General features: G+C 31.7%; 1 protein-coding gene across 1 annotated transcript in view; it reads right to left on the bottom strand.

Annotated features, from left to right (window-relative positions):
* LOC127716162 (sushi, von Willebrand factor type A, EGF and pentraxin domain-containing protein 1-like) overlaps window positions 1-13,119 on the bottom strand; it is a 112,299-nt gene extending 99,180 nt beyond the window's left edge. Inside the window, exons 1-2 of the mRNA XM_052222277.1 lie at window positions 12,917-13,119; window positions 2,512-2,621 (exon numbers count right to left, since the gene is read on the bottom strand). Coding sequence (XP_052078237.1) covers window positions 2,512-2,593 — 82 coding nt within the window. The 5' untranslated portion in view covers window positions 2,594-2,621; window positions 12,917-13,119. The remainder of the gene's footprint in view (window positions 1-2,511; window positions 2,622-12,916) is intronic.
* Window positions 13,120-14,070: the final 951 nt, after the last annotated feature.

Genomic DNA, 14,070 nt, shown 5'->3' on the forward strand with positions numbered 1-14,070 from the left:
ATCTATTTAGTACTGAACGGTTCTATTTTTGCACGTACAATTGTTCAGGTCCATGAGCTTACTATCTGAATGCGTACACTCGGAACTGGTTACTATCGTGCAGACAGTTTTCCGAATGACAGAGATAATTGGATGGTCAAACTAGATGAATTTCTTTATGGTTTTCATTACTGACTTTAGCAATGTTTCTTTGTATTTTGATAATACTGTCTTGATATAAAGCACACTTGTCTAAACTATTTGAAGTTAAAAACAATCAATAATAGTTTATGGTTTCGAGCGATTTCAGGTAATATTCTTTGTAAAGCACAAAAATGTTGTCATTCACTTCAAAAGCTAACCAAACCTTTAAAAAGACTTATTCGGAAGGGATATAGTTACGTTACTGTTGTAAGGTCATTAAGGATTGCATATTTTGGTATTAATATTGATTCACTCGTAGGGTCTTTGCATCGGAAATAAACACATTTATTCTAAAACCAGTTGTTGGCATGATACGGGTTATGTTTTTCTCATATATTTTATGATGGTATGATACTAAACCCTTAACAGGAGGGATTGTACTTGATTTTCATATGATGAAGACATAATATTTCAATCAGTTTAAAAGAGGGACGAATGATACCAGAGGGACAGTCAAACTCATAGATCGAAAACAAACTGACAACGCCATGGCCAAACATAAAAAGACAAACAGACAAATGATAGAACAGATGACACAACATAGAAAACTAAAGACTAAGCAGCACGAACCCCACCAAAAACTGGGGGTGATCTCAGGTGCTCCGGAAGGGTGAGCAGATCCTGCTCCACATGTTGCACCCGTCGTGTTGCTTATTTGAGGTCTGGAGCTTGCATGTCAGTAACTGCTAGTAGTCCTTTGTTAATTTATGTATCATTGTCGTTTTGCTTTTTTTCTTTTGTTACCTATTCTTACATCGGACTCAGACTTCTTTTGAACTGAGTTTTACTGTGCGTATTGCTATGTGTTTCTTTTTTCTACATTGGCTAGATGTATAGGGGGAGGGTTGAGATCTCACAAAACATGTTTAACCCCGCTGCATATTTGCGCCTGTCCCAAGTCAGGAGCCTCTGGCCTTTGTTAGTCTTGTATGTGTTTTTAATTTTAGTTCATTTATATGTTTTGGAGTTTAGTGTGACGTCCAATTTTACTGAACTACATGTAATACACAATTTTTGTTAGGGGCCGGATGAGGACCACCTCCGGGTGCGGGATTTTCCCGCTGCGTTGAAGACCCATTGATGGCCTTCGGTTGTTGTCTGCTCTTTGGTCGGGTTGTTGTCTCTTTGACATATTCCCCATTTCAATTCTCAATTTTAGGTCTATTTGGGTTCGTAAATTACAAGATTTAGGCTAATTAGTTGTTTTTCCTTAAGATAAAGGGATAAATTTTAAAAATATATTAAGAAAAGTAAGCATTCGAAGGATTTATATGAATATTTGAGAGTTTGACAATAATCAAAACGAATGACAAATCGTTTGGATGCAAATGTGAAAATCAAGTTTTTTGGCTTAAGGTAAATCCCTCAGTAAAAATCTAAAATTTATACAAAAATTGAAGAGCTGATATAACCAAAAAGGACAAACAGTATAGTCAAATAGGGCAAGATATCAGAGCTTTGTATGAAGGGGATATAATCCTTAATAAAGAATAGTGTCCAAAATTTAGTAATATCTAATTTCAATGATACAATATCTGTATTTGCATGCCAGTACCGAAGTACTGGCTTCTGGGCTAGTGTAAACCCCGGAGACCAACGGTTCATTAGCAGATATATCGACCTAGTGGTAGAAATAACATAAACGGTTCCAATTTTACTGCACCAGATGCGGATCTCAGCAGAGCTGTTTAAATCAAAAAGGACAAAAAGTATATCCAAAGCTGGGTAATCGTTGATGTGCATTTAAACAGATGCAGTGAAAATGATTACTATGTGATAACTGACAAAAAAGGGTAAAAAAAAAAATTAAAAGGAAACATTTAGCCTGTTGCAGGTAAGATTTAATAGTTATGGTTCTCATATTGTTTGCTTGAACATGTTTAAAAAGCATGTAAATTAAATTAAAAAAAAAAGGATTTTTTTTATAGCTTTGGTTTTAGAAATTAAGACATGTAAGAATAAAACTTAATATATAAATAATATTGGCATAAATTCAATTTCTAAACATACACCTGCTGTTTGTTATATAATATATGTGCATGTTGTATTTGAACATAATGGACATAGACCAGTATTGTGTCAGTATTCTATTTATACTGACAATTTACTTTCATACAAGCTTATTTACTATACATTTTTCTGTCGATATATTTGATTTCGGCACATGTGTTTGTATGTATTTATGAGTATATATTATGTATTTGTAACTAAATACTTGATGTCGCACATCTGATTTTTGTTTCCTTTCTAATTGGATGGTCTCTGGTTTCCGAAATTAAATGTAAGGTTTCGGTTTATTCTAATATATATGGGAGTGAAATCACTAACCTGACAAAAGATGAAAGTAATATAAATTGGCTGTAATTTTTGTCAATTTCATACAAAGGTATAGCCTAAAACTTCCGGACATCGGTCCACTTGTAAAGCTTTTGTCACTTCTGAAACATTTAATCATCAAAACTATACATGTGAGAATGACATTCTAAAAGCTATTCAATTATAGATTATACAATAGTTATTCATATTTATGAACATTTATAGCCCAAAGCGAAGTCTGACCAATTTAGAACATATACTTCAAGTGGCTATACAGATTAATCCTGTCCCATTGTTCATCAAACCTTAATATGAGACCACTTAACAGTGTTTTTAAAAGAAATGTAAGTCATCTTTAATGGTCATTTCAACAGAAGCAATAAAATTGAAAAACTTTGTGCGTGTTGTATGTAAGATTCAATACTTAGGCTTTTCAAATTGTTTGTTTTAAAAAGCATGAAAATCAACTTTTCAAAACTGATTTGTTTTTCTACATTTAATGTTTGGTTCAAGTAAATAACAATGAAACTTAATTTATATATTATAGATAAAAAAAAAGACGAATCGTCCCGATGTGACAAGGTTACTTTCATTTTTTTTATATTTTTAAAAATAGCCAATGATATATTGTAACAGCTATGCACTATAAACAATAGAAAAGAAAATTACATTTTTTTTAATTGGACGAGACGACGTGAGTATGTTCTGACAGCCAATTACTACAGTAATTCCATACTAGACACAAGGGCCGAGTGTTCTAAATAGTCGAACTAGGTTGTGAGTTCGAATCCAGCACGTGACAGGTGCGCTCGACTCCAATATTAATTGACTAGGATTGTTTCCTACCAAAGGTTGTAAGTTCTCTCCGGTCACTCCGGTTTCCTCCAACAATAAAAACTTATCGCCACGAAATAGCTCAATAGCGCTGAAAGTGCCGTTAAAGACCAGGCAATCAATCAAACAAGCATTTGAAATGTTCTTTCCTTTTTAACTAACCTGGGGCTAGTATCATGAAGTAGTCTTAGTGCTTAAAATAATCTTACATTTTCATATCTGCAATGAGTTTATCCAGAAGTGATCATATGATTGATAGCCCTTGAAATTACAGTCGCACGCGAAACCCTTAAGTGTGATCTTTTCCTTCTTGGATCGCTCTTTTAGTCAAATAGGTATCTCAATAGAGTTTAGAAATTGACACATGCTGACTTCTTTTTAAGTCATATATTCGATGCCAAGTTGAAGTTGAAGTTGAAGCTAATCATAATACAATTTAAAAATAAATCAAAATTCGAATCTCGTGTCTTAATTTTTCCATCTCCTATGTCGAGTAAGGCATGAGTCCAAGCTTGATTTTGAGTTCGCGCTGATACAATAGCTTGATACTCATTTTAGTTGGATATATATTTTTGTTTCATTGACAATCATGCAATATCTTATGTTTTTGTGTATACTAAAGTTTCACTTCGATAACGTATTTGCCATGTTTCAAGCACATTCGCAGAAACACTATGCCGACTGCCCGACTTCTTATACGTATACGAGAAGAGTGTCTTAAAGTTGTATCAAGAAAAAGAAGATCAAGGAAGTCAGTTCGTTTAATTTCACGTACATATATATATATCATTATTAGGGATTGGTAATTGTAATTTGTAATTGTAATCGATTGTAATTGATATCATTTATTCAAGTAATCGACAGTAGTCATCTGTAATAGTCAAGATTTTCAATTACAGGTAATCGTAATTTAATCGACCACGTCAAAAACTATGATCACTTTTAAATTAGTAAAACATGTAATAAAATAGAATCTAGATTAAATGAAATTCTACTTCAAGTTATGTTAGCTCTTTTCATAGGTACAAACACAATAGATTGTATCAATTATTTCTTGAAATTGTATAAAATTGCCTTATTTAGATCTATTGTTGTCCCCAAGCTGTCTTTCTTCAACCAGATTTTCTGACAATTTTTTTTCTATATTTCCAGGCATTTTACATAGAATTAACTGTCTTATTTAAAAATAATAATACAATGCACTTTGTTTAAGGTTTATTTTAAATGCTAGAAAATGCTATTTAAAATACAGTTTTTCTCTCTGTAGGATTTGATTTAGGCAAGTGTTGCAAATTCATTTTTCAAAACAGCTTAGAAAAAAGTTAAATATTCGAATCGTCATTATCTTAGGATTTAAAGTCTTTCTGGCAATAGACCAATGCATTCAACTTCCTTTTAGGTAATATATACATTGTACATGTATCCAAGTTGACTTTGACATTAAAACATATATTGTTTAAAATTTTAGATAGAGAATAAAGAGTTTTCTTCCGCCTTAATTATGTTTATTTATTTAGAGTCCACTCAATATTATACGTGTATCGTCCTATAATTAGAAGCTTTAGTATCTGTAATGATGGAGATTATCTGAAAACAATAGAGATTATCCAAACAAAAACATGAACCCATACCTGTAATAAATTTTAAATTTCCAGCTTATAAATTAGCTGCATGGACAAACTATTCAACTTTTATATTTTTTCTAATTATAACATCGTAATGATTAGAATAGATATTTGACAATAATGTGTAAAAAACGAATACTTTTCACACTAAATGTCTATATATAGAACTTCAATCATACGAATTTTGTTCAGAAATATTATGTTAATGCTGAGAATATTTCAACGACTAAATGCATATTTAGCGTCATTAACACATACAGGATTTATATATTGAATTATTTCTACTAAAACCAATATTGAAAAATCCTTTGACTCCGTGTAAATGTGATTTATGTGGTTTAACTACAATCCTATAAATCGGTTAAACTTTAACTCAAATTCTATACAAATCGAACATAACTTATTCAAAGTTTAAAGATATTTCGCAAAACATATGTGTCAAGCCTTCTTTTAAACATCTAAACTACATGACTTAGACTATGGGTTTTTGTACGAGTTTGATAGTCTGATACAAGTTAAAATGTTATCTCCAGAAAAGTCAATAGTAACGTTTTTTTACTTTCAGTCGTATGTTAATGCTAAGAGTGAGATACACATAGTTCAGAGAAGCGTACAAGGCTTCGGGAACGTTCTTACACTATCTTAACGTTCTCGTAAAGCGTTCGTAGGTTTTATGTAATATGAAACTTTAGAATGATATGTTTTCATGATACAAGCTCTAACCTTCTTTTCTGATACAATCAACCAATTTCAACCAAGCTTTGAATTTAATACTGAATAATAAGTTTGTCAATGAAATTCAACAGCAATCGCAGCTAGGATTAAAATATAAAATATGGTCAAAATTTGTAATTGTTTTATTTCTTGAAAACCATAACGGATGGAATAAATCCGATAGTGTCAAAATGGTCACAATATCAAGATCTAACCATTTCCTATTACCACCATAATTATCAAAAAACTTTTAAATGAATTATAGCCCTATCAATCCGATTTTTTACTTTTTTCGTGCTTTTGTCTGTAATTGATAGACAGAAACTGTTAATAGCAAAATTGATGCAAGATCTAAAAGCTTTGCCTTATTATGCAATTTTTAGACGAACTCTTATGAAAGATATTGTCAATGAATTGACATTGTTTCGTGGGTTTGCCTTTTATCTCGAAAACCTTAAAAAACACTTTAATAGAAATTGTTAACAGCAATATTTATCAGAAATATCAGATCTACAAAAAATACAATATTACAAAAGATTAAACAGCCATTATAGAGTTATACTACTTCAATGATAGTATTTGTGACATGTTTTCATGTTTTGACTGTTATCTCGAAAACTGATAGATAGGCAAAATCTGTTCACAGCGAAAATGATCAGACGTAAAAGTTCTGAAATATTCTATGACCAAATCCTTTAGAAGATTTCTTCTAGAAGTCGTTGGCCTGAGGACTTGTACTGAGTAATTTTAATACAATTTTGGGTTTTCATATATTTTTAATAGACATAAACTGTACGCATCTAAAATTATCAGCAACGAAGGTGAACAAAAATGTAAATGACTGAAATCATCACTGATCTCTTCTAAGAGTAATGTCCTTAAATCTTCAATCCATGTTTGCGTATTCTATTGAAACGTATAATAGATAGAACGAATCTGTAACAAAAAAAAAATATTTGAATACAAGGTGTTCAAAAATGATGATCATGATTTTTTTGTTTAGAACTTAAACATGATCCTGGTACTGAAGAGACAATAATTAGTTCCCCTTGATTTAACTTGACTACTATAAAGCTGCATATTTGAAAATACACAATTCATTTTCTATTTTTTTTTTTTTTAATTTCTTAGAATAAAACATAATATATGTCTTCTTACTTGAAAACTACAACAGCCTTTGTGTTAGAGATATGTAAACTATTAAAACAAGTCCAATAATTAAGTGTTGACCCGAAAGCATTGAAGTTGAAGACAGAATTTTGTAGCGTTGTAGTTTTGATGTTGAGATTGGTTGATTGTTCAGAATTGCCTGATACCGTTGTAAAATTATATTCCCACACTGTATTCTTCAGATCATCAGGCAAAGAACAGATTGCATCTGAAAGTATAGATGTATAAATCAGATCTGATGAGAATCAAGGCCTTTGTACGATAGTAGACCTAGTGATAGCTAAGTCTGACTACGGAGGATAAACAACTGAATATTTCTTTATGCTTTCGGTTTTAGGATTATATCGATATAATGTTGAAAGATTAGTAATAACAAAAACGTTACAATTCTAATGCAACAGATGCACATTTCGACAATTAATGTCTTCTCAGTGATGCTCGAGGCCAAAATATTTTAATATCCAAAATCAAATACAAATGTTGAAGAGCGAATGAAACTAAAAATAACCCAAAGTATAGCCGAATCCGGATAAGGAATCATAGCTTTGCATGAGGGAGATATATTTCTTAATTTCAAAAATTTCAAAAATTTTATAATTGCAAATTTTAATCAATTAATATCTGTATTTGCATGCCAGTTCCGAAGTACAAGCTACGTAGCTGGTGATAACATCAGAAACAAACAGTTTATCAGAAGATATCTCATCCCAGTGGTAGTATTAACATAAACGGTACCAATTTTAATGCACCAGATGTTCATTTCGACAATTAATGACTTCTCAGTGATGTTCCAGGCCAAATACTTGAATATCCAAAACAAATGTTAAAGAGCGGATTAAATCAAAAAGACCAAAAGTATAGCCAAATCCGGACGAGGAATCAAAGCTTTGCATGACGGATATATATTCCTTAATTTGAATTAATTTGAAATATTTCATAACAGCAAATTTTGATCAATGCTATACTGGTGATACCCTCCGAGTCTATCAGTCCACTCGCAGATGTACAAACCCAGTAGTAGTAATAACATTAACGGAACCAATGTGAGTTTGACAATGTATGTCTCTTCAGTGATTCTTCAGGCTATATTTTTTGAATGTCCAAATCCTAATACAAACGTTCAGCTAAAATAACCAACAAAAGGACCAAAAGTAAAGTGAAACCAGAACATTATTACAAAAAAAAAAATTGTTTTCCTGGGAAATGAACTCAGGAAAAATTAACAAAATTTGGAACGATGATATAATGACGGCGAAATATAACACTAATTCAGCTTAGTTGTCGTTTTAAAGAACCTAGTTAATATGACAGTTTGTGTGTAAATTACGAATGTGACCTACCAAATTAGACTATTTACCGGATTTGTAATAACATAAGCAACACGACGGGTGCCATATGTGGAGCAGGCACATGTGGAGCCGAATCTGCTTAACCTTCCGGAGCACCTGAGATCACCCCCAGTTTTTGGTGGGGTTCGTGTTGCTTAGTCTTTAGTTTTCTATGTTGTGTTATCTGTACTATTATTTGTCTATTTGTCTTTTTATTTTTGGCCATGGCATTGTCAGTTTGTTTTCGATCTATGAGTTTGACTGTCCCTCTGGTATCGTTCGTCCCTCTTTTACACAGAAACTTCCGCCGTTTGCATTTTACATTCACCACTGCAAACACTTCTTAAAACACACCAATACTTCAAAAACCTTCTATAGGTAATTATACGGTTCTGACTATCGTCGTACGGTGACATATTATTGCCTAAATTTGCGTCATTGGATGCTATACTACATCTCCTTGTATTTAAATCATTCATAGATATGACTGAGACCTTTTATTGTGTTTGTATAAATTTCACAATGCTGTTGCGAATGATAGCAACTTAAATCAATAAGAATAAACATAAATACATGCTTCTAAATTCAAATATGATTAAAATAGGAAGGACAAATATTTTATACCAGACTTAGGATGGATTGCAATAGTTTTATGTAAAACAAACTATTAATAGAAATCACAAGAAAAGAAAAAATTGTTTTTGTGGTAGAATAGAAAAATGTACGCATTTATTGATTCAGTATAATAATTATACTCATGCCTGACATCGCACAATATGAACTGTCCCGTGTCAATATAACATAGTCCTTGAAACACACGTACATTGTTGTACAAAACAATTCTGACAAAAATTATTGTTTAAACTTTTCCATTGACAAACAGACGGATTATTTTGTTTCCGAATCCCATTGTATAACACTGCACACGTATTTTGTATTTCATGTATCCAACACTGTTCTAAGATGAACAAGGTATCATGATGACAGTAAAGTAAAATTACATTCTTTAAATATAAGATAATTTTCATTAGAACTTACGATTATTTAAAAACGCAAACACTCTTCACAGATTTTCAATTGTACATGTCTTTTTGAAAATCAGGGAGATACATAACAAGAATAACAAGATATAGCAAATATATACAGAATGATAAATGGTGCGATGTATAATAATTTGGATGATAGAGCGATGTTTATTTGTTTTTGTTTTTATATTTGCCATTTGTTCCGATTAAAAAAAAAAGTTAATAAATGAGTTACTGTATTAATTTTGATTCACTTTTCACCTTTTCACTTTTCACCAATCAACTAATTTTGATCTTAAATGGTCATTTTAATCCTTTAAAGCTCGAAAAATACAGAAAAATAAATAATTTAAAAGTATTTTGCAGTCTTTCAGTACATTTATTAGACTTATTCACTGCGGAAAATTCAGAAATTGTCTGACGATTTGCTTGCAATCAATTAAGATCTATTCAGTCTGTGAAGCACTAGTATTTATATGTACACATCAGCAACATACTGAATTGCCTGAAAAGCTACCGAACAGAACTGAATTGACTGCAATCAAATTGTCTGAACAGAACTGATTTCACCGCAAAAGAAACGTATTGCAGTTTGAATAAAAGACTGAACAAGACATAACAATTTATTGTTTAGACTTTTCAGATGATGTTAAGATCAAAATGACCGTTTTTAACTGAAATGTGCCGGCAACCAATTCAAAACAGTTAAAACTTACCCAAAATTAAGAAAAAAAAACAAATAAAGCTAGGGTAAAGACATACGTTATTTCGTTAGGAATGTAAAGATTTGCGCAAAACCATTCTGGAATAATGTCAAGGATCGAGTTTCATATATTTAACTCCGATTATCCAATCTGTCCGATATTTGTAAAACATCCATCATTAGACCACATAATTTGAAGAAGTAGAATATTTGTTTATAAATACCATATTATCTTACCTCCTATACAATTTTAGGAATATGATTGGTTAAAAGCAACCGCGTGGAGACCGTGTATATTCCATATTAGGTTAGTAGGTGGGCGGGGCTTATTTCAATACACGGTTAGTAGTGGTGTTACGTCCCTTCATAAAAACAAAACGGTACTGAGAAAGAATCTTAAAGGTTTCAACAGACGATGAAAGATTGAAATAAATTCATAAAACACGTTTAAAGCTAACAAGTTTTTATTGTTGGTATTTTTTTGAATGATCAATGGAAGTATAGTTTCTTAGTGCTAACGGTATTGAAGACTTGCTCACTATGATAGGTCATTGGTCTAAGGCCACATGTTAAGATAATCGGTAAGATAAATTCGTTACATAGTGTACTAGAGACGTAATACGGTATATATGGGGTCAGTAAATTCCATATGGGGATTCGAGCTTCGCTCTCAGTCCATATGGAATTTACTGACCCCATATATACCGTATTAGGTCACTAGCACACTATGTAACTGATAATATTAAATCCGTTGGTTTGGAGGATGTGTTAAATACTAGACAGTCGGCATTTGAATTAAATCCGACTATGTTCCACTGCTCACTAGCATTTTCCTTGTTTGTGTGACACAGTGTTAAATTAGGGTTCCTTAAGAAGACAATAACAAGATATCAATATGCGTTGACTTCATCATCCATTGTGTGGAAGATTTCCTCTCACTGAAACATTCTACGTGACTATTTTAGCCGCACCTATTCTCTTTTACCTGATTAGATGAATCAGCAGATCCAGACAGGTCTGTTTTCTACCTTGAATAACTTAAAAACATTGCCAGAAAGAGTCCTATGAGAACAAACCTCAAAGACAAAAGAAATAATTTTGATTTCGTCTTTGTTTGTTATTTTTCATATTTGTTTAGCAGAAGTAGCATCATATAAACCATATATTCATAGGTCATACGATGTCTTTACATGCACCTTGCTATGGATTGAATTATCGAAAATGTGTGTCAAAGATGACAAAGGATATGTTCTGTTTGACATAAACCCAGTCCTGCTTTATTTTCCTCATTGATGACGAATATCCTGTAGATTTAAAATTCATCTTGTCATGATAACACAACATGTGTTACTATTGGCAATGAATCTGTGTACAGTTCTAGAGCTGCCCAGTGTTTCGTGGGTATCATATAGCTTTATATCTTAGTTTCTGTGCATTGGTTGCAGAAATGTGATATATGTTGTCTTTAATTCTTGGAACTGTATTGCATTTTCTGCTTCGACTAATTATAACGACTGCAACTCAGTATATTCTTAATTAAAAATAAGGAGTGTGATATGATTGCAAATGAAACATCTGTCCACCAAATGGCATGAATGTAAGCAACTATATGCCTCAGAGCGGAATTCAACATTAAGCAAACACTAATACCGTATACTAGTAGTCAGCTATAAAGACCCGTGTATGAAAAAATATGGGAAACCTAACGATGGCCTGTTTTATAACAACATAATTAACGAAAGAAGATTTTCACAGAAATGAACCAACGACAACACTTGATTACAGGCGTCTGACTAAAAAAAGGCACACACAGAATGTGGCGGGCTTATGCATGTTTCCCTGCACTCAATCCTCCCTTACCTGGGACAGTAGCAGTGTTGTAACAGCGCACATTGTAGAAATATGTTGAACATGATTTGAATTAACAGAAGAACAAAGCCAACTGGTAAGTAAATCATAAGCCACATAGAATCGATCTTAAGATACTAGCAGTTGCTGAAAATAAGTTAATATCAAATAACAACTAAAAAAAATAACACATCAATTAGTACACATCCATAAGTGTTAACACGTCATAAAAAGAGGGAAAAGTATGACCTTGTCCAATTCCAAAATATAAGTGAATAGTATCAACTGAATGTGTGCTCATAATTATTTACAATTAATTTATTAGCATATATTTTTAGTACTGTCAAATTTTTTATGAAATAATAAAATCAATGCGAGTATTGATAAAAGCCATAATTAAAGATTTCACTACAATGTTAAAATTGATATCATTTACGAATAAGTTTATTCAAAAGATAAATGAGTTTAGATGGATCGTATCTAAATTTACACCTCTGTTAACACCACAACCTAAAAACGAGGATGTTATAACCAGTTTTTTATTAAATTTATACAGTCATTCATTTTCAAAAATCAGTAAATTGGCAACAAAATGCTTCACTCAATACTATACCAAAAATATATGGATTGCGTAAATTTAAAAAAAGAAAAGAAAAACAGAATGGCTTATCGAACAAGTTGGAAAATACACGAACGATGAAAAAGGGTCAAGGGAACATCAACGTCCAAAAAAAGGGGAAAAATAACAATAAGGAACGATTTTCTATGTAAGGTTTTGTATAGCGTTTCCCATGTGAAATTGAAATACCCAAACCTCGAAAAGACAATAATAGCATACTGTGTGAATTTTATGTCTATTTAACGTACGTTCAATTCGGTGAATGTCCGCATTTATTAACATTGTTTCATGTTAAATGAAAACAATGTTTCTCGTCCTCTTATCATTCAATTTCATGAGTATATACACATGTATCCACACAATATGACTGTAATTCTATTTACATATGTGAAGTCAATAAATGTAGCAGGTAAACAATACCTTTGAAATCATGTAGATAAAACAAGTTGAAGTTGTTGATGTACCAAAATTGATCAATCTGATAAGAAAAAATAAAAGATTGATGGCAATCAATGTAAACTGTGTAAGTTGAAATTAAAAATTATAATTACCTGACATTGGCGCATACATTAAAAATATAGTGACTAAAATTATGAAGTTGTAACAAAGCTTTTTAGGTGTGTCCATTTTCATGGACACTTATTACAACACATTTCCAATTATTTTAGTAGTAATTCTTTTCTGTCCAGAGTATACTCCTGAATTAATGTCCAAAAACTATCATGATTGTAATATAGTCCACAACATGCACAATACAATATAATGAAATTGGATGACACTCGTTTTAAAAACTGTATTACATTTCAGTGAATAACAATGATTTAAAAAGAAAATCATTGAACTAAAGAGATAACAAATGCACACCTAATAATAATAAATTATGAATGCTTTTCACTATTTTGAGGTGTGACACAAAACTCACCAAAGATGCCAAGGTTATGATTTGGTATGACATAGTCCCAAGTCTGATGTTTTGTAACTTCAATCATTTAGTCATTCACTTCTCAGTCCAAACATATGCAGTTAGAATATTAACTGTATTTATTTAACTGCACCTGATGCGCTTTCCGACACTTAATGTCTCTCTAATGATTAGTCCGTGATATTTAAAAAATAGGAAAATATAACATCATGGATGAGCTGATAAAACCAAGAGGAACACAAAGTTAAAGTCAAACCTAAAAAAGGAATCAGAACTAAGCATAATTGATATAATTCCTTAATTATTATGATTTCCAAAACTCTAAACAGAAAATTATAATACAAACAATATCCGTATCTTTGCAAGAGCCGAAAAATTCTTAAACAGTTAAATTTTATTACCACTAGAGTATCTGTTAAAAAATCAATGATGTGCTCTAAGTCGGTGTATATTCCTAAGTATGCTTGATCCACCAGATGTGACAGGCGGTCTTAAAACTGATTACACTATTGTATAAATGGGGCATGTACAGATCTATCAGCTACCCAATTCAGACAATCAGAAAAGAAGATGATTGAAATCTGATTTTTGTTTATTAATGTGCATGTCCAAAGCCAATAACAGCAGTTTTGTTTTATTGAGTGGGTAAAAGTATTTTTAGTTTTTGATGACCATTTGAAAATTGTTCTGTTGATGATCGATCTATAAACATTTCTGATTTATCTTATCATACATTTTGATAGACTTGAAACAATTTAAAACCTGGTATATTACATATGTATA

The sequence above is a fragment of the Mytilus californianus genome, unplaced genomic scaffold, assembly GCF_021869535.1.
Source record: "Mytilus californianus isolate M0D057914Y unplaced genomic scaffold, xbMytCali1.0.p SCAF_9, whole genome shotgun sequence".
NCBI classification, from domain to species: domain Eukaryota; kingdom Metazoa; phylum Mollusca; class Bivalvia; order Mytilida; family Mytilidae; genus Mytilus; species Mytilus californianus.